A 22,904-nucleotide genomic window follows, 5' to 3' on the forward strand; every position below is an offset into this window, starting at 1 on the left:
AGGCCAATTATAATACAATAATGGTAGGGGATTTTAACACTCCATTGACATCAATGGCTAGATCAGATAGATCATAATGGAAGATCATTATTATTATGATCTATAATAATAGTCTATATCAGATAGACTTAATTGGTATTTTTCAGAACATTTCACCATAAAACAGCAGAATATATATTTTTCCCCCAAGGGAATATGGGATATTTTCCAGGATAAACCATATATAAAGCCATAAACCAAGTCTTAATGAATTTAAGGAGAGCAAAACCATATCAAACAACTTCTCCGATCACAACGGTATGAAACAAAAAATCAATTACAAAAAGAAAACAAAAAACACAAACACCTAGAGGCCAAATAATATGCTACTAAAGAATGAACAGGTTAACAGTGAGATAAAGAAAGAAATCAAGATATCTTGAGACCGATATAAAGAAAAACACAATGACCCAAAATCTGTGGGACAGAGCCAAAGCAGTTCTGCAATAGAAATTCACAGCATTCAGAACTACCTCAAGAAATGAGTAATATATCAAATGAACAATTTAACTTCACACTTAAAGAAACCAGAAAACAAAACAAAACAAAAAAGTTTAAGAGGAGTTAGAGGAAGGAAATAATAAAGATCAGAAAAGAAATAAATGAAACAGACTTTAAAAACAAAATAGGAACGATCAATGAGACCAAGAGATGCTTCTTTGAAAAGATAAAAATGGATAATCCTGTATCCAAACTCATCATCATCAACAACAACAGCAACAACAACAACAAATGGAGGCCAAATAAATAAAGTCAGAAAAGAAAGAGAAATAGTAACTGACCCCACAGAAATATAAAGGGCTATAAGAAAACACAATGAATAATTATATGTCAAAAAATGGGACAGCCTGGAAGAAATCGATAAATTCCTAAAACATACAACCTTCCAAGACTGAATCAGACATTAACAGGAAAAACTGAACAGAATGATAATTACTAATGAAATTTTACTTCAAATCAGTAATCAAAAACTCCCAACAAACAAAATTCCTGGACAGATGGTTTCACTAGCAAATTTTCCAAATATTCAAAGAAAAAAATACCTGTCCTTCTCGAACTTTCCTAAAATGAAAGAGGGCAGAGAGTTCCAAAATTCATTATACAAGGCCAGCATTAGTCTGATACCAAAAGCAAACAAAGATATCGCAGGCCAGTATCCCTGATAAACACAGATGTGAAAATTGTTAACAAAATATTAGCAAATTGAATTCAGAAATGCATTAAAAAATTTCATTCACCATTATCGAGGGAGATTTGTTTCTGAGATGCAAATTTGGTTCACTGTCCACAAAAACAATGAATATAATTTACCTAAAAAAATGAATTATAAAAATCATGTGATCATATCAATAGATGCAGGAAAATCATTTGACAAAATCCAACGTCCATGTAGGATAAAAAGTGCTCAGCAGGGTGGGGATAGAGGGAACACACCTCAGTATAGTAAAGAACACTTTATGACAAATTCACAGCTAACATCCTACTTCATGGTGAAAGCTGAAAGTTTTTTCATTAAGATCAGGAATAAAACAATAATGTCCACATTCACCACTTTTATTCAAGATAGTATTGAAAGTCCTAGCTAGAGCAATCAGAGAACAAAAAGAAATAAAAGGCAATTGAATTGGAAGGGAAGTCAAACTTTCAGTATTTGCTGATGACATGGTAGTATATATAGAGAACCCTAAAAAGTCCACCAAAAATTTACCAGAACTAATGAGTGAAATCAGAAAAGCAGCAGGAAATAAATTTAATATTCAGAAATTAATTGCATATTTATATACCAAATATGAACTATAAGATAGATTATAAAAAACAATTCCAATTACAATTGCCAAAAATTAAAATAAAATAAAAAATAAAATAAAATAAAATACCTAGGAATAAATTTAACCAAGGAGGTAAATGATCTACAGTCAAAAAACAGCAATCTACAGATTCAATGCAGTCCCTATCATAATCTCTCAATGATTATTTTCCACAGAAATAGAACAAAAGATGCTATAGTTTATTAGGAACCACAGAAGATCCTGAACTGCTAAAGCAACACTGAGAAATAACAAAGCTGGAGGTTTCACAATACCATGACACCACACTATACTACAAGTCTATAGTAGTCAAAGCAGTGTGGTACTGGCATAAAAGTAGACACATAATCAGTGGAACAGAATAGAAAGCCCAGAGATAAATCCATGCCTGTATGGCCAACGAATCTTTGAAAAAGGAGGCAAGAATATACAATGTGGTAAAGAAAATTTCTTTAATAAATGTTGAGAAAACTAGACAAATACATGCAAAAAATGAAACCACCACTTTCTTATACCATACACAAAAATAAACTCAAAATGAATTAAAGTCTTAAATGTGCAACCTGAAATCTTAAAACTCCTAGGAGAACATAGGTGGTAAACTCTTTTAAACCACTCTCAGGAATAACTTTCTGGATATGTTTCACCAGACAAGGGAAACAAAAGAAAAACTAAACAAATTGGACGTCAAGCTACGGTGTTTTTGCACAGCAAAGGAACCATCAACAAAGCAAAAATCAACCTAATGAATCGAAGAAAATATCTGTAAATGATATATCTAATAAGGGGTTACTATTCAAAATATATAAGAAACTCATATGTTAACACCAAAAAAAAAAAAAGTAATCTAATTAAAAAACAGGCAGTGGACATGAGACATTTCTCCAAAGGGGATATACAGATGGCAAATAAACACGTAAAATGATGTTCAACTTTGTTAATCATCAGAGAATTATAAAATAAAAACACAATGGGATATTACCTTACATCTGTCAGAATGGCTATCATCAGTAAAGGAACAAGTGTGTTGTGGAAAGGGAACCTTCATGCAATGTTGGCTTGGTAAATTAACCCAACCACTATAAAAAACAGTATGGAGGTTCCTCAAAAAATTTAAAATGGAATTACCACATCACCCAGTAATTTTACTTCTGGGTACTTATCCAAAAAAAAAAAAAAAATTCCAAATACTAGCACTGTATCCATGGCAGAATTATTTACCTTCACCTAGATATGGAAGCAAGCTAAGTGTCCATCAAGAGAGGACTGGAAGAACATGTGGTACATACAAACAGTTGAGTATTACTCTGCCATAAAAATGAATGAAATCTTACCATTTGCCACAACATGCATGGACCTAAAAGGTATTATGTTTAATGAAATGTGTGAGACAAAGAAAGAGAGAAAAACAATTTCACTTACATGTGGATGTAAAACCAAAATAAACAAACAGTGACAAACTGATAAGACACAGAGAACCAACTGGTAGTCATCAGATGGGAGGGCTGTTGGTGGAACAGGTGAAAAGATGAAAGAAATTAACAAGGGCAAATTGTCAGTTATTAAAATAAACTTGGATATGTAAAGTTAGCATAGGGAATATAGTCAATAACATTGTAACAACTATGTATGGTGTCAGATGGGTACTAGACTTATTAGGATGATCCCTTTGTAAAGTGTACAAATGTCTAATCACCATGTTGAACACATGAAACTAATATAATATTGCATGTCAATGTAATTGAAAAATAATTTTTTTGTCATACATTTATACAAGTTCAAACTGATATTCACAGCATTTTCTAAATTTTGTCAAAAAATGCATTTAAACTGTAGAACGTGCCCACAGAGACAGGAAACTGACCCAAACAGTAATTGGGGCAGATATCTGAGAACCAAAGGGCTGGGAAAGTCAGGAAGAGCTGAAAGGATTCCTCAGCCAGTTTATGGACTTGGTGCTGTGGGACAACCAGGCTGACTGGTTCACAACAGAAATTTTTTTTAAAAAGAAAAATGCCACTGGACTTTTGATAGGGATTGCATCAAATCTGTAGATTGCTTTGTGGAGCACGGACATTTTCACAATATTAATTTTTACAATCCATGACCACAGAGTATCTTTTCATTCATTTGTGTCGTCTTCAATATTTTTTAGTAATGCCTTACAGATTTCAATGTATAGGTCTTTCACCTCCTTTGTTAAATTTATTCCTAGGTATATTGTTTTTTTCATGCAATTATAAATGAGTTTGTTTTCTTATTTCTCTTTCTAAAAGTTTTAGTGTATTGAAATGCAAGAGACTATTGTATATTGATTTTGAATTGAAAAACTCCTAAATTTGGTTAAAACTCCCCACAGTTTTTGGTGAAGTCTTTAAGGTTTTTCTATATATAACATCATATCATCTGGCAAATAGTGACAGTTTTGCACATATGTTGTAAACACTCTTCTTTTTTTAAAAAAAGATTTTATTTCTTTATTTTTAGATAGAGGGGAAGAGAGGAAGAAAGAGGGAGAGAAACATCGATGCATTAGACAAACACTGAGTGGTTGCCTCCCTGGCTCGCAACCCAGGCATGTGCCCAGACCAGGCACCTGGCATCTGGCTCGCAACCCAGGCATGTGCCCAGAACAGGAATCGAACCAGAGACCTTTCAGTTTGCAGTGTGATGCCCAACCCACTGAGCCACACCAGTCAGGGCAACCCTCTTCTATATACAGGGTCCAACATAAATAACCCTTTTTTATTATAAAATCTTTTATTACAAAATCATAAGCATGTAATTCTGTAACATAACAATATCACACTCAAGCACACCATATGACATTGTAGGTGAAATGTTCAAATTAAAACTATAAATTATTACACCCATATTATTACCCTACCAACTCTACTCAGGCAGGTCTTCCTTCTGCCAGACCCTGCAAGTGTATGTGTGTATATATGCACACACACACACACACACACACACACTGTAAGATACAGTCATATCAATCTACCCACCATTATTTATCTATCATCTATTTATTTTATAATTTCTCCCCTCATCTCTATCCTAACTGCAACTTCCCGAGAAGCAATACTGACCAAATGAGATCAGGTTTCTCATTACACAATTACTTAGTAATCATGTACCACTACTTAAAAGCACGTATTTCAGGTAAAAATTTTACATTTAGTTCTGTGATTGATGATTATATCTCTCTTCAATGTAATGTTCATGATGGGCTACATCTTTATGTCAGCAGCATTTGGCAAAGTGTATGGCACATAATATATATTTTTATATTTTTTATTAAATTTATTGCAGTGACATTGGTTAATACCATTATATAAGTTTCAAGTATATAATTCTATAATACACCTATATGTTACACATATATGTTATATACATACATATATATATTCCTTACCTGAGGATATGTTCATTGATTTTTTTTTTAAGAGAAAGAAGAGAGGAAGGTGGGGGGGGGGTGATTGGGAGGGAGAGAAAGAGAAGAGAGAGAGAGAGAGAGAGAGAGAGAGAGAGACATTGATGTGACAGAAAACATTGACTGGTTGCCTTCCACAGGTCCCCAATTGGGAATCGCACCACAACCTAGGTATGTGCCCTGACTAGGGATTGAACCCACAATCATTTGGTGTTCTAGACAACAATCCGACCAACTGAGCCACCAGCCAGGTCCCATATACTCGACCTCCTCCCCTTCTGGTAACCACCCTATGGCTGTCGATGTCTGAGTTTTGTTTGTTCATTGGTTGCTTTCTGTTTTATATCCTACATGTGACTGAAATCATACGATTATTGTCCTTTTCCATCTGATTTATTTCCCTTAGCATGATACTTCAAGATCCATTGATGTTGTGCAAATGACATTATTCCGTCTTTTCTTAAGGCTGAGTAGTATTCTATTATATATATGTACTGCATATTTTTTATCTAATCAATCACCCATCGAAGGATGCGTAGGCTGTTTCTATATCTTAGCTACCCTAAACAATGCTACAATGAACAAAGGGATACATGTATTCTTTCAAATAAATGTTTCAAACTTTACAGGTAGATATCCAGAAGAGAGATTACTGGGTCATATGGTAGCTTTATTCTTAATTTTCTGAGAAACCTCCATGTTGTTTTCTATAGTGACTGTACCAAATTACATTTCCATTAGCAGAGTATGAGGGTTCCTTTTTCTCCACATCCTCTCCAACACTTATTTCGTGCTTTGTTGATAATATCCATTCTAACATATGGGGTGGTATCTCAATGTGGTTTTGATTTACATTTCCTTTATACTAGTGATGTTGAGCATCTTTTCATATCCCTGCTGGCCATCTGTAGTCTCCTGGGAAAAGCACCTGTTCTGGTCCTTGACCCATTTTTAACTGGATTGTTTGTTTTTTTGTTGTTGAGTTCTATGAGTTCTTAATATAGTATTTTGGATATCAGTACCTAATCAAAGATATTGTTTGCAAGTATCTTCTATCATTTGATTGTGTTTTTTTTTGTAGTTTTCTGTTGTCCAAAAGCTTTTTGTTTGATATAGTGTCATTCATTTATTTTTGCTTTTACTTCTCTTGCAATCATGATCAAATTCATAAAATCTTTGAAATCAAGGTCCATAAGATTAGTGCCCAAGTTTTTTTCTACGTATCTTATTACTTCAGATCTTATATTTGGATCATTGATCCATTTTGAGTTAATTTTTGTGTACAGTGTCAAAAAGCACCCAATTTTCATTATTTTGCATGTGACTTTCCAATTTCCCGAGCACCATTTACTGAACGGTTATCTTTTCTCCCCTGTATATTTTTGGCTCCTTTGTTGAAAATTAGTTACCCGAGTATGTGTGGGCTTATTTCTGGGCTCTCAATTTTGTCCATGTGCCTGTTTTCCTGCCAAAACCATATTGTTCTGATTATCGTAGTTTTGTAGTATAATTTAAATCAGGGAGTACGATACCTCCAGCTTGGTTCTTTTTTTTCAGGATTGCTTTGGCTATTTGGAATTTTTGGTTATTTCATACAAATTCGATTTTTTTTGGTACTGTCTCCCTGGAAAGTGCCATTGGGATTTTGATGGGGATTGTACTAAATCTGTATATTGCTTTGGGTAATATGGCCATTTTAACTATGTTGACTCTTCAATCCATGAACATGGATATCTTTCCAATTCTTTGTGTCTTCCTCAATTTCTTTCAGCAATGTCTTGTAGTTTTCAGTGCATAGGTCCTTCATATTCTTTGTTAAATTTATTCCTAGGTATTTTATTCTTTTTGTTGCAACTGCAAATAAAGTTTTTGGATTTTTTTTTCCTGAAATTTCATTGTTAGTATATAGGAACACAACAGAAATTAACTGCATTTATTTACTGTTTCTAATAGTTTCTTTTTTTGGTGGCCTTCGGGGTTTTCTTTATAAAGAATCATGTCATCTGCAAAAATAACAATTTCACTTCATTCCCAATTTGGATGCCTTCTATTTGTTTCTCTTGCCTGATTGCTTTGGCTAGGACATGCAGTATCCTTGAGAGTGGGTATCCTTGAATGTTCTAAATCTTAGAGGAAAAGCTTTCAGGTTTTTTGCCACTATGTTATTAGCTGAGACTTGGTCATATATGGCACACAGTATTTTTAAAAAGTAATGCTAATTGAATGAATCGTGAAATACACCTATCACTTTAGGTCAAGGACTAATGACCTTTTCTTGTACTTTTACAATAGCCCCTTTACTGGCTCTCAGTCTTATGCCACTCAGACTCTCAATCCATACAGCTATCAACAGGTGAATTTAGTAGGAAATCTAACCATGCCACTCCCTGTCCCCATACTTCACAGACTTGTCATCACTGGAGGTAACATATTTCTTAACAGACAAAGGCTCCTGGCTGGCCTCACTATGCTCCCTTCCAGGCTTCAAACTCCATAGTCTATATAAATAAAAAATTGTCTTTATCTTCTTGTATACCATTCTATTTCATATCTGAAATGCTCTAGCTGATTTCCATTCATCCTTTAGTCTCATCTCAAGTACAAATGCTATAGAAAGCGTTCCCTAACTCACTCATACTGTGTTAGATACTTGGCTTCTGGTGCTCTGAAAAAACCCTGTATTGTATCTTTTGTTGTATTTAAAAGACTGCTTTGGTATTATGTTTGTATGCATTTCTCAGCAGTTTCTGAGCTTCATGACTACAAACTCCATTTTATTTCATTATTTTAATCCCCAGAAAACAGTATTGCATCCAGCACGCACTTACTAAATACCTGATGTATAAATACATGGACACAAACACCAAGTAACTTTTCCATGTCACTACAGACAATCTGAAGAACTTATTTTACGCTCTCTCCTGTCATGTGGCTTACTTACCTGAATTCCCTGTAGATATTATTAAAAGCTAGTGATGCTCCTAGCCTCTTGAAAGCATTGGGGTGAAGTGCAAAGCTGTACAGTCGCTTGAAAAGTGATTTGGTGTTTACCGAACTTCTCTCCTGCTGCTGTGGGGTTGTCTGCTTAATGGACCACTTGAGGAATTCTCGAATACAACGACCACAAAAATCTCTCAAAGTACTGTCTATGGGGTCCACAATTCCATCCTAAAATAAAGCAAAATATAACAACTGAATACCCTGGTCAGTCTCTATTTAATTTATAACAATTAAATGTTATAAAAATTTATAGCACTATTCAAAAAAATAAACACTAGTAATAACAATCTGTCTAGAATCTAAATTGTAATCATTTCCTTTTGACATAACAATACTTTCCTTTAAAAAAAATCCAGAAAATGAAAAAACCTTTGAAAAAGGGAATAACTTAATTAGTAACAGCAAAGCAGTCTTTCTTTTCCCCGAAGAAACACAATGGCCACATCCTAGAAATTTCTGTTGTTGATTTGACATAACAGTATCTGAGATGTTTTATTTATTGAGGTTAAAGAGAATAAAAGAATAAGGTTCTTTGGAACCTTGCCAGTTCCAAAGAAATAGCCCTGCTACATAAAGAAAAATCACATGGAGATGTGGTTTTGAAAATACAACTTTCTGTAAGAGAAGTAAGTCTCCTTAAAGGCACAGTCTCTAAATACCTGAAAAAACAGGTAGAGAAATTTGAATTCTTTTTGTTCCCCTGTAGGCATTATTTCCTCTCAGATCTATAGAGAAAAAGTTTAACTTGAAAAAGTACACTGAATACTGAAATAAGGGAGTACTTTCTGCCTAACATCTGTAGTTACTTGTTAGATGCAAAATCTTTGATTACGGTGTTGATTAGAATTCAAGAAGGTAGTAATCTATGGAAATGTGAAGAAGTGTTATTTACTGCTTCTCAGAGTTGAGGTATATAATGTATGTGTTCACATTCGGAAATAAACAATTCTTTATGGAAGACCAACAGGTGCTCTTTCACTTGAATGCTGTACTGTCAATTTCACATTTCCTCCTTTATCTGCTCTTTCCTCAAATATCTCATTTTACATTATCATTATCGTACCTGGTTTCTTTCTGAACCCCTTATTTCAGCTTATTTCAAGGTTCAAAAGAGGAAAAAATTGCTGAAATTGAAACTTCAGAATAGAAATATTAGAATAAATTAATCTGAATGCAAATAAGCCAGAAATTAAATTAATATGTTTACATGAAATTCAATATACACAAGCTAATCTATGATAATAAAAGTCAGAGTGGTAATTTCTAGGTCAAAGGTAGTCTGTACTGAACTTGTGTAAATGGGATCATTCTCTACCTACTCTTTCGTGTCTGGCTTCTTTTATTCATCTTAATGTTTTTGAGACTCATGTGTCACTAATTCATTTTTTAATATTGCAGTGTAGCATGACTATAACAGTGTATGTATCCATTTTCCTGTTATTTTCAATATTGGGCTTATTATAAATAAAGCTGCTTTAAACTTTAAAAAAATAACTTAATATGTTTATTGTAGGCAGGATTCACTGGTGGATAATGCAGAGAAATAAACCATAGATATAATTATGTCACCATCCAAATAAAAATGTTCAGTAACTCCCCACTCTCCACAACATGGCATCCATCCAGTAAGGATCACTCTAAATGAAAAGAGTATCAATAATTACATACACAATAGACATAACAGGACTGTCCTAGGCAAACTGGAATGTATGTTCACCCTACCTACAATGTTCTGCTATTTTGCCCCAATATACCTTCCCAACCCCACCTTGCAAAACGTTCCAATGCAAGCAAAACTCAAAAAATTCCTCACAAACACCCCAAGCACCTAATACCCTTATTTCCTCAGCCTGGATGCCCTTGTCAAGTTCCCTGTTTCCTTTGGCTTACCTCAAACTTAACAGAAAGTAACACACAGATTCAAAATGGAATCAATTTGCAAAAACATGTAACTAAAGGACTTTGGACAAACTTACTATGTTTAACTAGCTTTTGATTCCAAAGTCAATACACAGTCAATAAAAATTATAGGCTAAAATGATAGTTAAAATCAAATAAGATGACATTTAATAGGTCCAATTAAAGTTTTCTGTACAAGTTCAGAAAATTATAAAATAAGTATCAAAAGACACTAAAGCTTTAGCTGACCTCAATTTTTTTTGTTTTTACCTTTAGGGAACCTGTAACCAAATCTTAATATTCTACCTCTACCATCTCAGGATAGCTTTATGTAAATTGTGACCTACTGTTTATAGTCCTTTAGTTGTTAAATATGAATGCAGGAGAAACCTGGATAAGTTCAAAAAATCCTGTTACTCTAAAGTGAATTACTGTACTATAGGTATTTTTTTAAAAAAGGGTACTACAATTCTGATAAAAGAATATTCTTACTCTTTCCACCCTCAACCCCCAACCACAGCATGTGAAGCTGCACTAGGCTTATCCCTTCTTGTAACGGTGTCAAACAGCTACGAGGTAGGCTATGTACAAATTCTAAACCGACTGCTCATGAGTGCAGTACATCTTTGAAGGAGACGAGTATTCAGATTGTTATTTCTATAGGTAATACAACTCACAGCCTTAATACAGATGAAGTTTGTCAAATTATTAACCATTCTCCCAAAAATCAGAAAACAAATTAAAATGTGAATATTTGCTTGCAGATTTTTAAAAGTATCACTTAAGAAAATAAATATGGTGTCCTGATTATTAAAATGCCATTTCACCAATTCTCTAAAACAAAAGAAAAAAGACAATACGATCCAGCTAAATGTTATTATTTTGGTATCTTGACTGGTAACTTTGCTTAAAGAACTAAATATACATAAAAATATAACTAGTCAATGGAAGTAGCAGGAAAAGAATCAACCATTACTCACCAATATTGTTTCTAGTAAGGCAACGGTATCCTGACTTTCAAATTTCTTATTGTTAGTGAACCAGTGAATCAGTTGCATAACTAGTGGCTCATATAGTTGTCTTGTCACCTGAAAAAAAAATACTAGAGTTTATTTTCTTCATGTTAAAGTAATTTTATATTGGAAAAGAGTTCCATATGTGGCAGACGCAAAATTAAGTGATAATAGTACCATGGTTTTATTAGTTTTCTTTTCTAGTTAAATTCTACAGTATAATGAACAGATTCTTTCTATTTTCTCCTTCCTAAAAGTTCAGCAAAGAAAAATATACAAACTAAAACTCATTGTTCATCTAAGTCAGAGGGCAATTTAGGGTAGATATTGTTCTTGTATTATTCACGTTTATTAATTTGATCTTGAACATGCACTTGAGGTATTATGGATCAGAGACGTTAACATTATTTAACTAAAAAGCAAATAATGACTGTATGATTGTCTATGCTCCTATTCACAAACTTGCAGTGATGAAAAGAAAGCCAGACTTCAAAACTTGTATCATTGGAGAAGACAGCTGCCTCTCCCACTGATGCTAAAAGGAAGAAGAAAAACCCTTACTCCTTCGAGATGACATGGAAAAGAACCTGAGTTCTCACTCTAAACTTCCAGAATGTAAATGAAGTCTCTCTAGGGGCCAGACAGCCCTGTGGGTCTCTGGTTTTTACAATCCAGGGTGTCTTCCAGGCCTGGGCTCCTCCCTTCTCAAAGGAAATACCACAGGAAACAGTTCTTATCTTTCTGGAACCTAGGGAGTTAACTTAGTGGCCTAGTCTGATGTGACCATGTGATCACCTTGGGAGATAGGAGATTTATTATCTTTTTGGATCAGACAGTTACCTAGACAAATGCTTACAGATCTAACCCTCAATATATATATGGAGAGTAAATTGTTTCTAGTGAAAGTGAAGGGAAACACTCCCTATTTTTAAACATTGTACATTTCTGTGTCTTACAAGGCTCCCTACAGGAGCACTAAGAAATCCAGAAGGGTTTTATTTCTCAACTGATACTGAGTTCAAGAATGAAGCACCTTGGTATGAGTACTACCACCTCAAAGACCATGTAAAATGTTTCAGGACTCAGACCAAAGAACACAGAGACCTCTTGTGCCTGGATATTGTTCTATTAAAAAAAAAATCTTTCTAACCTTCCTTTGAAGCAATTTTTAAGATTAATCAAAATAAAATGGTCTTACATTTCAGTTTGAAAATTTAAACTGGTCTTAAAGTATCACTTTATTTTTTCCAAAAGAATTACATGTTTTATCCTTAGTACATAAGAAATATTTGCATATCTGCACACATACACATCTCCTTAATGAAATTCTGAAATTGTAGAAAATGTAGAAAATCATTTATCTACAATCTTAACCCTCTATGGTAACCACTGTTAACACTCAAAACTACTGTTAACTTTCAACATATTTCATTTATACACATTTAAATGTATGTATATATACATACATGTGTGTAAAAATGAATATTTTTTGTAACCAATTTTCCTCTTAATTTTGGATATTTTCCTTACAAATACATAAGCTTTGTCAATATTTTTATTAGTGGCCTAATATCTCATATATGGATATGCCACGATCCAGTTATCCAAATCTAGCTGTTAGGACTGTAGATATTTCTAGTATGTGACTAACAGAAAGAAATCATAGTGAAAAGTATCACACACACTACTCTGAGTACATCCCTGAGAATGAAACTACCAGACAAGGGCTACAGGTCACTAAGCCTTCTTCAGTGCCTAAAGGGGGCCCATGCAAATCTACACGGCCCTTCCCCTCCATGCTTGGCAACATTAACATTGTCAATTTTTAAAATATTTGACAAAAGCTCAAAACAGTATCATTTTAATATCCATTTCTTTACTAAAAATGTTAAATATTTTATAATAGTTCATTGGCCATATATACTTCTTTGTGAGCTATATCTTTTCTTTTTTAATATAAATTTTATTGATTGTACTCTTCCAGTTGTCCCATTTTTTTCTCCCCTTTATTCCCCTTCACCCTACATGGTCCCCCCCCACTGGCTGCATCCCCAGCTGCCTTAGTTCATGTCTATGGGTCGTATATGTAAGTTCTTTGGCTTCTCCATTTCCTATACTATTCTTAACCTTCCCCCTGTCTATTTTGTACCTACTATTTATGCTGCTTACCCTGTACCTTTTCCCCCATTCCTCCACTTTCCCCTCCTTTCTGGTCTCCATTTCTATGATTTAGTAGTTTGCTTGGTTTGTTTTTGTTTTAGGTTCAGTTGTATACAGTTGTGAGTTTGTCGTCATTTTGCTGTTCAGTTTTGATTTTCTTCTTTTTCGTAGAAAAGTCCCTTTAACATTTCATATAATAAGGGCTTGGTGATAATGAACTCCTTTAACTCGACCTTATTTGGGAAGCACTTTATCTGCCCTTTCATTCTAAAGGATAGCTTTGCTGGATAATCTTGGATGTAGGTCCTTGCATTTCGTAACTCTGAATATTCTTGCCAGCCCTTTCTTGCCTGCAAGGTTTGAGAAATCAACTGATCGTCTTACGGGAATTCCTCTGCAATAACTGTCTCTTTTTCTCTTGCGGCTTTTAAGATTCTTTCCTAATCTTTAATCTTGGGTAATTTAATTATGATGTGCCTTGGTGTGTGCTTGCTAGGGCCCAACTTCTTTGGGACTCTCTGAGGTTCCCGGATCTCCTGGGAGTCTATTTCCTTCACCAGATTACGGAAGTTTTCCTTCATTATTTTTTCAAGTAAGTTTTCGATTTCTTGCTCTTCCTCTTCTCCTTCTGGCACCCCTATCATTCAGATGTTGGAACATTTAAAGCTGTCCCAGCGGTTCCTAAGCCTCTTCTCCGTTTTTTGAATTCCTGTTTCTTCATTCTGTTCTGGTTGAATGTTTCTCTTCCTTCTGCTCCAAATTGTTGATTTAAGTCCCAGTTTCCTTCCCTGTACTGTTGGTTCCCTTTATTTTTCTTTATTTCACTTTGCGTAGCATTCATTTTTTCCTCCATGTTGCAACCATACTCAGCCAATTCAGTGAGCATCCAGATTACCAGTGTTTTGAACTGTGCATTTGATAGGTTGGTTATCTCTTCATTGCATAGTTCTATTTTTGGAGCTTTGATCTGTTCTTTCATTTGGGTGATACTTTTTTGTCTCAGCATGTTTGTTACATTGTGGTGGAGCCTTAGGTACTTGCCAGGGCGGGGCCATCCAGGTCGCTGCTTTGTGATGTGTATGTGGGGGAGGGATCTAAGAGGGAACAATGCCGCTTGCTTGGCCCTTGGCTGGCTTTCAGTCACTTCCCCAATAAGGAAATTGGGCCCCTCTAGTGCTGTTTCCCGGGTGGGTGGGTTAGTGTACATTCTACGACACTGTGGGTCTCTCTAATGGACTCTCCTGTGAGGCTGGGAGTTTCTCCTGCCACCACAACCCCCCACAGGTTTTTACCTCCAGAGGTTTTGAGGTTTTCTTTTCCCGCACTGGAATCCTGGATTATGCGGTCTGTCTCACTCCCCAGCTGTCCTCACGGTTTATCTGCACACAAATGTGGGACTCCCTGGTTTGCCAGCCGCCACCTTGCCGCGTGTCCTTTCCACCCTAGCTGCCCCTTTCCACCCCTCTTAATGATCTGGATGAATGTTTCTTCTTTAGCTTCTTGGTTGTCAGACTTCCATACAGGTTGATTTTCTGGCAGTTATGGTTATTTTTTGTTTCTGAATTGTTGTTCTTTATATGCAAGGAGGCAAAGTGTATCTTATCTTTGTTTTTTATACTTTGCCTAGTTTTAGGTCTTATATATTCAGTAAACTGTAGCAGAAACATTTTTCCCACAATGTATATGTTAAAAATTGTGGATTTTGTGCCATTCAGTAGTTTTAAACATTTGTAAAGTCAAACTATCATTATATTAGCATATTTCTTCTATATATTTGCCTGCAATATTTTGTAGGAAAATCTCCCTTCCTATGCAAATTTTATGAAAGGACAATTTTTTGGATGTCTTGTCTTTAATGTAATAATACCAAAATCCATCCAAATCAAATTTCGTACACAAAAGAAAGCACTTTTGAATGTTATGATCCTACTTTTTAAAAATAAAACAAAATATACATGCATGTTTGTAAAAATGTGTTGGGGAATAAGAGTGGGAGAGAGATGACAATATGGAGTTTCACTTTTGGCTTCATATGTTGTTATATTAATTAAGGCATTTTATCAATGAAAAAGACTATCCCAATCCAAAGATACAGAGAGATGCTATAAATTCATTACATTTTTCTATAATATATTTAGTTTTAGTTCTTTCTTCTAAATTTTTTAAATTTGAGATTAATTTTTCATGTTGGTCAACTGGCCTAGTATGACTTAATAAATGATCCATTTCTCACTAACTTAAAACATCCTTTCCACTAAATATACAATCTTTATGCATGCATGGATCCAATTCCCAACCACCAGACATCCCCACTAAGCTATCTGTGTAGTAGTTCAACCCTGTTATAATTAATGTGGTTTCTTTTTAACATCTGTCAGGGTAAGACTCGCTTCAGCACTCTACCCCTTCAAACTATTTTGCAGTTAGGCTCAAGCAATTATTCTTTCAGGTTACTTTTTAGGTTCAAACTGAACGTAATTGTAGCTTTTTGCTGGAATGCTACCAAACACTGACTGATTTGGGAAGAACTGGTATTTTTTTTTCCATATTTATTCTTCTAACTTAGGTATATAACATATTCATTTTATATTCATAAAATGCTTGGCATATTGAAATTTATTCCTATACTACCTGTGTGTGTGGATAGACAGATAGATAGATAGATAGATAGATACAGATACACGAGGTCTGTCCAGAAGATACCCAACCACGTAACATGAAAAAGAGACATTTACTGAAGAAGATACAAGATAAAAGAAACACTGAATATACGACAATTATGCCTCAGTCTCCTTCAAAAGAGGCACCTTGGGACCTTACACAGTTCTCCCAATCACTACCAGGTGCCCTGTTGCATCCTCCTGAATCGCATCGATCATGGTCTGAAATCTCTTCCCTTCCAAAGGTGATTTTAATTTTGGTAAAAGACAGAAGTCGCAGGGCACCAAAACTGGGCTGTAGGGAGCTGAGCCCTCTGGGTGACTTGATGTTTCACTAAAAAATTCTGCACGATATGAGATACATGAGTGGGCACGCTATTGTGATGAAGCTGCCAATCACCTGTTGCCCATAGCTGCAGCCTTCTGAATCATCTGACTAGTTTCCACAGAGGAATGTTCAAGCTTAACACAAAATTTGATGCAGATTTCTTGCTCTACTTGCCCAGTCATTTTGAACGTGACGGTTGCAGAGTACACATGCTTACTCAATGGTGTCTATCACCCCCATTGACTAGCACAGTGAAGTCATCATTGTTCATGCATGTGCATTCCAGTCTACTCTCCTTGGCTGCCAGGTTACACTGATGTTGTGCAAACCATTCTCATTATATCAACAATGGCTGGACTATCTGGACAGACCTCAAGCGTGTGCATGTGTGTATAAATTCTATTATGAATGGGATGCTGTAAACATATTTTTCAAGTGGTCAATATGAATATATTACATATATGAGGATACTGATATACAAGAATTTATTAGCTCCCAGCTTTATGAAGGCTTAGAGTTTATCAGTTGATACCCTTGATGTTTCCAGATAGTTAAAAAACTGTATTCCAAATAATCTTTTCTCCTTACTTCTGACATCCCTACCCTCAGGAAATTCACAGCCTGAGTGAGAAGCCCAGATACTAACATTGTAAAAAACTAAATAAATATATTTGAAGCTATACTGAGCAACCGACAACTCCAAGCTGTAAGTGCTGCAGGTCCGGGAGGCACAATCACTGGCCAGTTAACAGGCCAAATCACTATCCACCAAAGGCTTCTGTCCAGACCAAAGCACAAGGCAACAATGGTGTTTCAGGACTGGGGGTGATTTGGCTGTGACATTCAGGTAGACATTCCTTACCATATTAAGGTAATACTAAACTATTTGTAGTTTGCCAGGAGCTAACAACTGTGGGCTTCTATGGAGAGGATCGCTGGTTCTAAAATACTTTCTGTGATAAATTTCTAGTTCTAACCAAAAATCCTGTTTAATCATTGTGCATCTCAATATTGCTGGATTGTATTCATTCATATATATTGAACAGTTTTCCATTTATACTTACGAATTTTTCATTTTATTTTCTTTTTTATCTGTGCACCCTGACAGCAGAGTTATGCAAAGCTTCATAAAATAAACTGAGAATTCCACTGTTTTCTGCTTCTTGACAGCAGTAAGAATTTGTCCCTAAAGTCATCAGGAATAGGCCATATGCTAACATTTCCGATCTCTTTCATGACTACTGTGTGAGTCCCTACATGTGAGGGGTGACAGTTAATTCAGCTTTAGATGCCAAGATTCAACCCTAACCAGAACCGTGATTCCTAAACTTTGTGGCATGTGAAAAATCATCAGAACAGCCTTTAAAAGTCACAATCCTCAGTGACAAATTCCTGAGGGATTAAATCAGAGTCTAGGGTAGCAACCAGGCAGCAATATTTTTTTTAAAAGATCCCTAGATAATTGTAAACTGAAGCAAAACCTGATGTTCACTGAACTAGAATGAAGTAAAAAAAAAAATTTTTGCAACTGTCTCAGATTCAAAATCAATCACTTACTTGATCTACATCACATGCAAGTCGAAGTAGCACAGGAAAAGTTCGCTTATAGAGTTGGTACATGGGTGGGGAACCCTGAGCTCCTTCAGGTATTTGAGTGGCTTTTCCCAACATAAACATAACCATGCTATGTAAAAGTTCACAAGCTGCAACCTAAAATAGGCCAGGAGTTCAAAAAAGTTTGTTTTCAAGTTAACAAGAGAAACATATTTTGAAGTAATACTCACTTTAGCCCTTAAAAACAAAACAAACACAATCATACCCAAATATAAATTAACTGGAAGATACATTTTTTGTTGTATAAAATTGATGCTTTTCTGTTCACTTTGATTTTTACCTAAGAGTTAAAAATTGAAATTCAGAAGCTTCAGATATTGAGACTAATACATTCATACGAAATATATTTCAATGCTGCCATATTGCAGAACTTTGTTTCATTTGTTAGCACATTTTTAATTATCACTACTTTAATGAATATTTGAAGCATTCTGAAAATTTACAAATGAAAAGAAAGACCTGAAGTTATGTTTCTAGTCTCCCTAGTTGAGAGGATAACCAAGCACAGATTGAAAAATCACTTTTACACACCCTTTGTACTGCATTTTCTAATATAAAGTTTCTGGTACATTAATGTTTTGCCATGTTATTATCTAATAAGATGATTTATGTTTAACTTTCATTTATCAATGACATCTACTTCTGATAATTAAGTAGTTTTCTAATTACTATATTACAGAAAATATAAATTTAATAATATTGGAATGGATGAAACATATTATCTATTTCCTAACAAAAATGTCTTAATAACAACAGACTCTAAACAATGACTGAAATGAAAAATGAAAGTACTTTAGTTTGTCTGTCACCAGCTGAAAGAGCAAGTTCTGTAACCCGAGGCAAGAATATATCCAGGTAAATGACAGGCTTCATGTCTTTAAATGGCACTGCAAAACTGAGTCTTTTTTCACTATCCCATGCTACATATTTCTTCATCATTTCATCTGAGGATGCAGCTGTTAAAAAAAGATCAAGAAGAGAATTTTTTTCATTCAAAAATCATTCTAATACCATTTCATTAGTGAAACCAGAGTACACTGTTATAGTTTCAGGTTAAGCACTTTCTCATTCCTTTTTGTTTGTTACTTTACACATGTAACTACAACATTAGAAATCACTGTTATACTTTTTGAATTTAATTTAAAGTAATATTATTTTTAAGTAAGTCAACAGTATGTGATGTTGAATTTTCAATTTCAGCAAAGACCTAAGGTAGTCTGTGGAAAAATGATAAACAATATTATTAAAAATATCCTTATAACACTATTTTCCTAATATAGGCTGTAATTCCTAAAATAACAAAACGTCACTATATAACTTATTATGAAATTTCAAAAGTAAAAATAAAGATGAATTTTTACTAACCAAAAATGCTAATTCTCACCAAACACACTCTAAAAAATCCAAATATTAAAAATACCATATTTAAAATATTTTTATTTTGATTTTCTGAAACAATCTTTAACATAGAAAAGAATGTCAAAATAGATTGTTTTAAAACAAAAAATATGCTTAACATTTAAAACTAAAACATTTTCCTTGGTAGTATACTGAATAATTCAGATTGCTTGGATATAATCAAAGCACTTCATTAGGCAATTACTCTTTGTAAAAATCTTATTTGAAAATATGTAAAACACATATAGGAGTAAATATCTGAATATACCATGAACTGCATACATCTAAATTCAAGTACAAATATATCTATGGAGGTTAACTTATTTAAAAGAAAAGTTTACTTACCTGTTACTAGATTTTTGCTTACTTTTCCTCCTAGAGAGCCAAGCATTTGTACTACTCGAATCCTTATTTCTTCTAAGGACAATGCTTCATTCTGCAATTAAACAATTGCATTACATGTGATAACCAAGTTAAAAATAAGAGAATTTTGAGAGAAGAGAAAAACTATTTTATAACCATCTCTATTGTTAATGTCACCAAATGGTTCATTATATCATACACAGTACTGCTGTTAATTTCATTGCAAATTCATGAAGTCACATCTCTTTCAACTTTGCAGTTGAATGTCTATTTTCTAGTACAAACTTTTAGCAGAACACTTCACACCCTTAAAAGATACCAAGGATTTCCCATAAGAACATTAGTATTGGTCGTACTTATCAATATTTATCATAATAGAAGTTAAAACTTAGAAATTATTTAAATAATTATTTTATTAAAAGGCAGGCAAAATGGTGGAAGAGTGAATGGAAATCAAATTGACATCCCTGCAGGACCAATCTAGAATTATAACTAAATTATGGAGAAATCCCCAGGAACAAACAACTGTACAATAGTGAGAGAGGAGCCTTATAACCTCAGATAGACAGAAGAATCAGCTTTAGTACGTGACTGGTAAGGAGTGCAGTAGAGACTCAAGAAGAGGGGCTGGGTGCCCACGGGCGGCAGCTCCAGAGGGATGTTTAAATGGCCAGTTAGATCCCTCTAAGAAGAATGGGGTCTAAACCATAGGCAGGGATCCCCTGCCTACAGCACCAGAGCCCAAAAACTACACAGATAACAGCCAGCTGTGAAAATCAGCAGGGTTGCTCTCTGCCAAACACAGGAGGCTGGAAATGCAAACTGCTGTTTAAAGGGCCAATGCATAAAAGTACAGCCACTTACCCTGGGATCTAGCAAAAGCAGGGGTAGAGTGGGCTAGAGACGCATGAGGAGAGACTAGGGAAGGAAGCTCTGGGGAGAGGACTGAGGGAATAGCCAGCGGATCCCAGTGCTGACTAATACACCATATGGCAGCAGCCACCTTGTTCAGGCAGACCACTTTGTGCAGCAGCAGCAAGAGGGAACAACAGGCTAGTCCTGTCGTGCCTAGGCCTGACTGCTGAACGCAGAGTGACTGGATTAACAACTGAAGGAGACAGCCGCAAACAGTAGATTCCTGGAATTTTCAAACAGACTGCTTAAGGTCAGATGGGGTCAACATCAGACATCATCATAGGTAGATCCATAAAGAAAAAACAGCAGTAAACACTAGAGGCTACCAAAAAGAAGTCCACTGTGGTCTTCGCTGTGATTTGAGATATTTTCTCTATTACACAGCTTTTTAACATTCATTTCAGGACCATCAAATTTGTGCGTATTAAGTCATTAGATTTTATACTAAAAACAGTTTATTTCTCTCCTTTCTTATAACAGTCTTAGTCTCTTTACAGCCTTATTAATACTTGTTCATTTGCTGTTGATAGTGGGATTACAGGGGAGAGTCATTTTGTGGATGGGGGTTTGTTTCCTGGGCTTAGTAGTTTGGTTCTGGTAGCACAGGCACAAAAACACAGAAGACGTGGTGGGCAGAGTGACCCTCAGTCAACCACCAAAGAACGACCAAGCAACAATCAGAACCCAATTACTTCCAGAGATCCAACATTAATAGCATAAAAGGCATCCCAAGAGCAACAAGCTCAGGAGATAAAGGAGACTACGCCACTGAATCTCAAAGGTTTCTTACCATAGAAGTTCATACTACAAAGCCAGGAAGTCAAGACAGATCAATTTAAGAAGCAGAAGCAAAAAAGAAGAGCCTCACAAGTAATGGGAAGACAAAGAAGTACCCCCCACTCAAAGGGACAGGAGGAATCCCCAGAAAGAAAACTAAATGAAACAGAGGGAAGTCAACTATCAGTTCTGAGTTCAAAATAATGGTTCTAAGGAAGCTCAATGCGCTCAGAGAGAACTACCAAAAACTAGAGGGAAACTATGAGGAACCTAATGCAAACTATATCAGCATAAAAAACGACACAGAAACTATCAAGAAGAGGCAAGAGGAAATGAAGAATACAATTACTGAATTGAAGAACACAGTAGAAAGAATCAAAAGCAGACTACATGAAGCAAAGGACTGAATCAGCGAGCTGGAGGATAAGGAAGAAAAAAGCTCCCAGAAAGAGCAAGAAAGTGAAAAAAAGACTCAAAAAGAATGAAGAGGCACTTAGGCAAATACAGGACAACCTGAAACATAATAATATCTGTATAACAGTTACACCAAAAGGAAAAGAAGAGGAGCAAGGGATAGAGAACCTGTTTGAAAAAGTAATGATGGAAAACTTCACTAATTTGAAGAGAGAAAAAGTCACACCACAAGTCCAACAAGCACAGAGGGCCCCATTGAAGAGGAACCCAGGGAGGCCCACTCCAAGACACATCATCATTAAAATGGCAAATATCAAAGACAAACACAGAATCCTAAAGGAAGCAAGGGAGAAACAGCTACTAACATACAAGGGAGCTCTGATATGGCTAGCAGCTGACTTCTCAACAGAAACACTACAAGTCAGAAGGGAAGGGCAAGAAATATTCCAAGTAATGAAAAGCAAAGGCCTGCAACCAAGACTGCTCTGCCCAGCAAGGCTCTCAATTAAAATGGAAAGGGAAATAAGGAGTTTCCCAGACAAAAGAAGGCTAAAAGAATACACCTCTACCAAACGAGCATTGCAAAATATGCTAAAGGGACCACTTTAAGAGGATGAAGAAAAAGAGTGAGAAAGAGAGGAATACAGGAACAAAATGAAATAATGAATAAGTACCTATCAATAACGATTTAAATGTAAATGGATTAAATGCTCCAATCAAAAGGCATAGGGTAGCAGAATGGATAAGAAAACACGACCTGCACATATCCTGCCTATAAGAGACCCAACCCAGAACAAAGGACCTACACAGACTGCAAGTAAAGGGATGGGAAAAAATATTCCAAACAAATAAACAAGAAATAATAAACAAAGGCCATAAAAAGAGACCCAGAAGGACACTTTATAATACTCAAGGGAGGAATCTTTCAAGAAGACACAAACATATAAATATTATCTGCCCAACATGGGAGTACTCAAATATATGAGGAAAATCTTGTAGGACTCCAAGAAAGATATAGACAGCAACACACTTACATGAGGGGATGTTAACACCCCACTGTCAACAATGGATAGATCTTCCAAA

General features: G+C 35.2%; 1 protein-coding gene across 1 annotated transcript in view; it reads right to left on the reverse strand.

The window, feature by feature from the left end:
• Positions 1–22,904, reverse strand: part of PRKDC (protein kinase, DNA-activated, catalytic subunit) — a 223,763-nt gene that overhangs the window by 149,308 nt on the left and 51,551 nt on the right. Inside the window, exons 23-27 of the mRNA XM_054595436.1 lie at positions 19,698–19,788; positions 18,747–18,910; positions 17,898–18,050; positions 11,160–11,267; positions 8,222–8,448 (exon numbers count right to left, since the gene is read on the reverse strand). Of these exons, the coding sequence (XP_054451411.1) occupies positions 8,222–8,448; positions 11,160–11,267; positions 17,898–18,050; positions 18,747–18,910; positions 19,698–19,788 (743 nt within the window). The remainder of the gene's footprint in view (positions 1–8,221; positions 8,449–11,159; positions 11,268–17,897; positions 18,051–18,746; positions 18,911–19,697; positions 19,789–22,904) is intronic.

This window comes from Pteronotus mesoamericanus, unplaced genomic scaffold, assembly GCF_021234165.1.
Source record: "Pteronotus mesoamericanus isolate MK-2021 breed Mesoamerican mustached bat unplaced genomic scaffold, CSHL_Meso_final scaffold_54, whole genome shotgun sequence".
In the NCBI taxonomy this organism is placed as follows: Eukaryota; Metazoa; Chordata; class Mammalia; order Chiroptera; family Mormoopidae; genus Pteronotus; species Pteronotus mesoamericanus.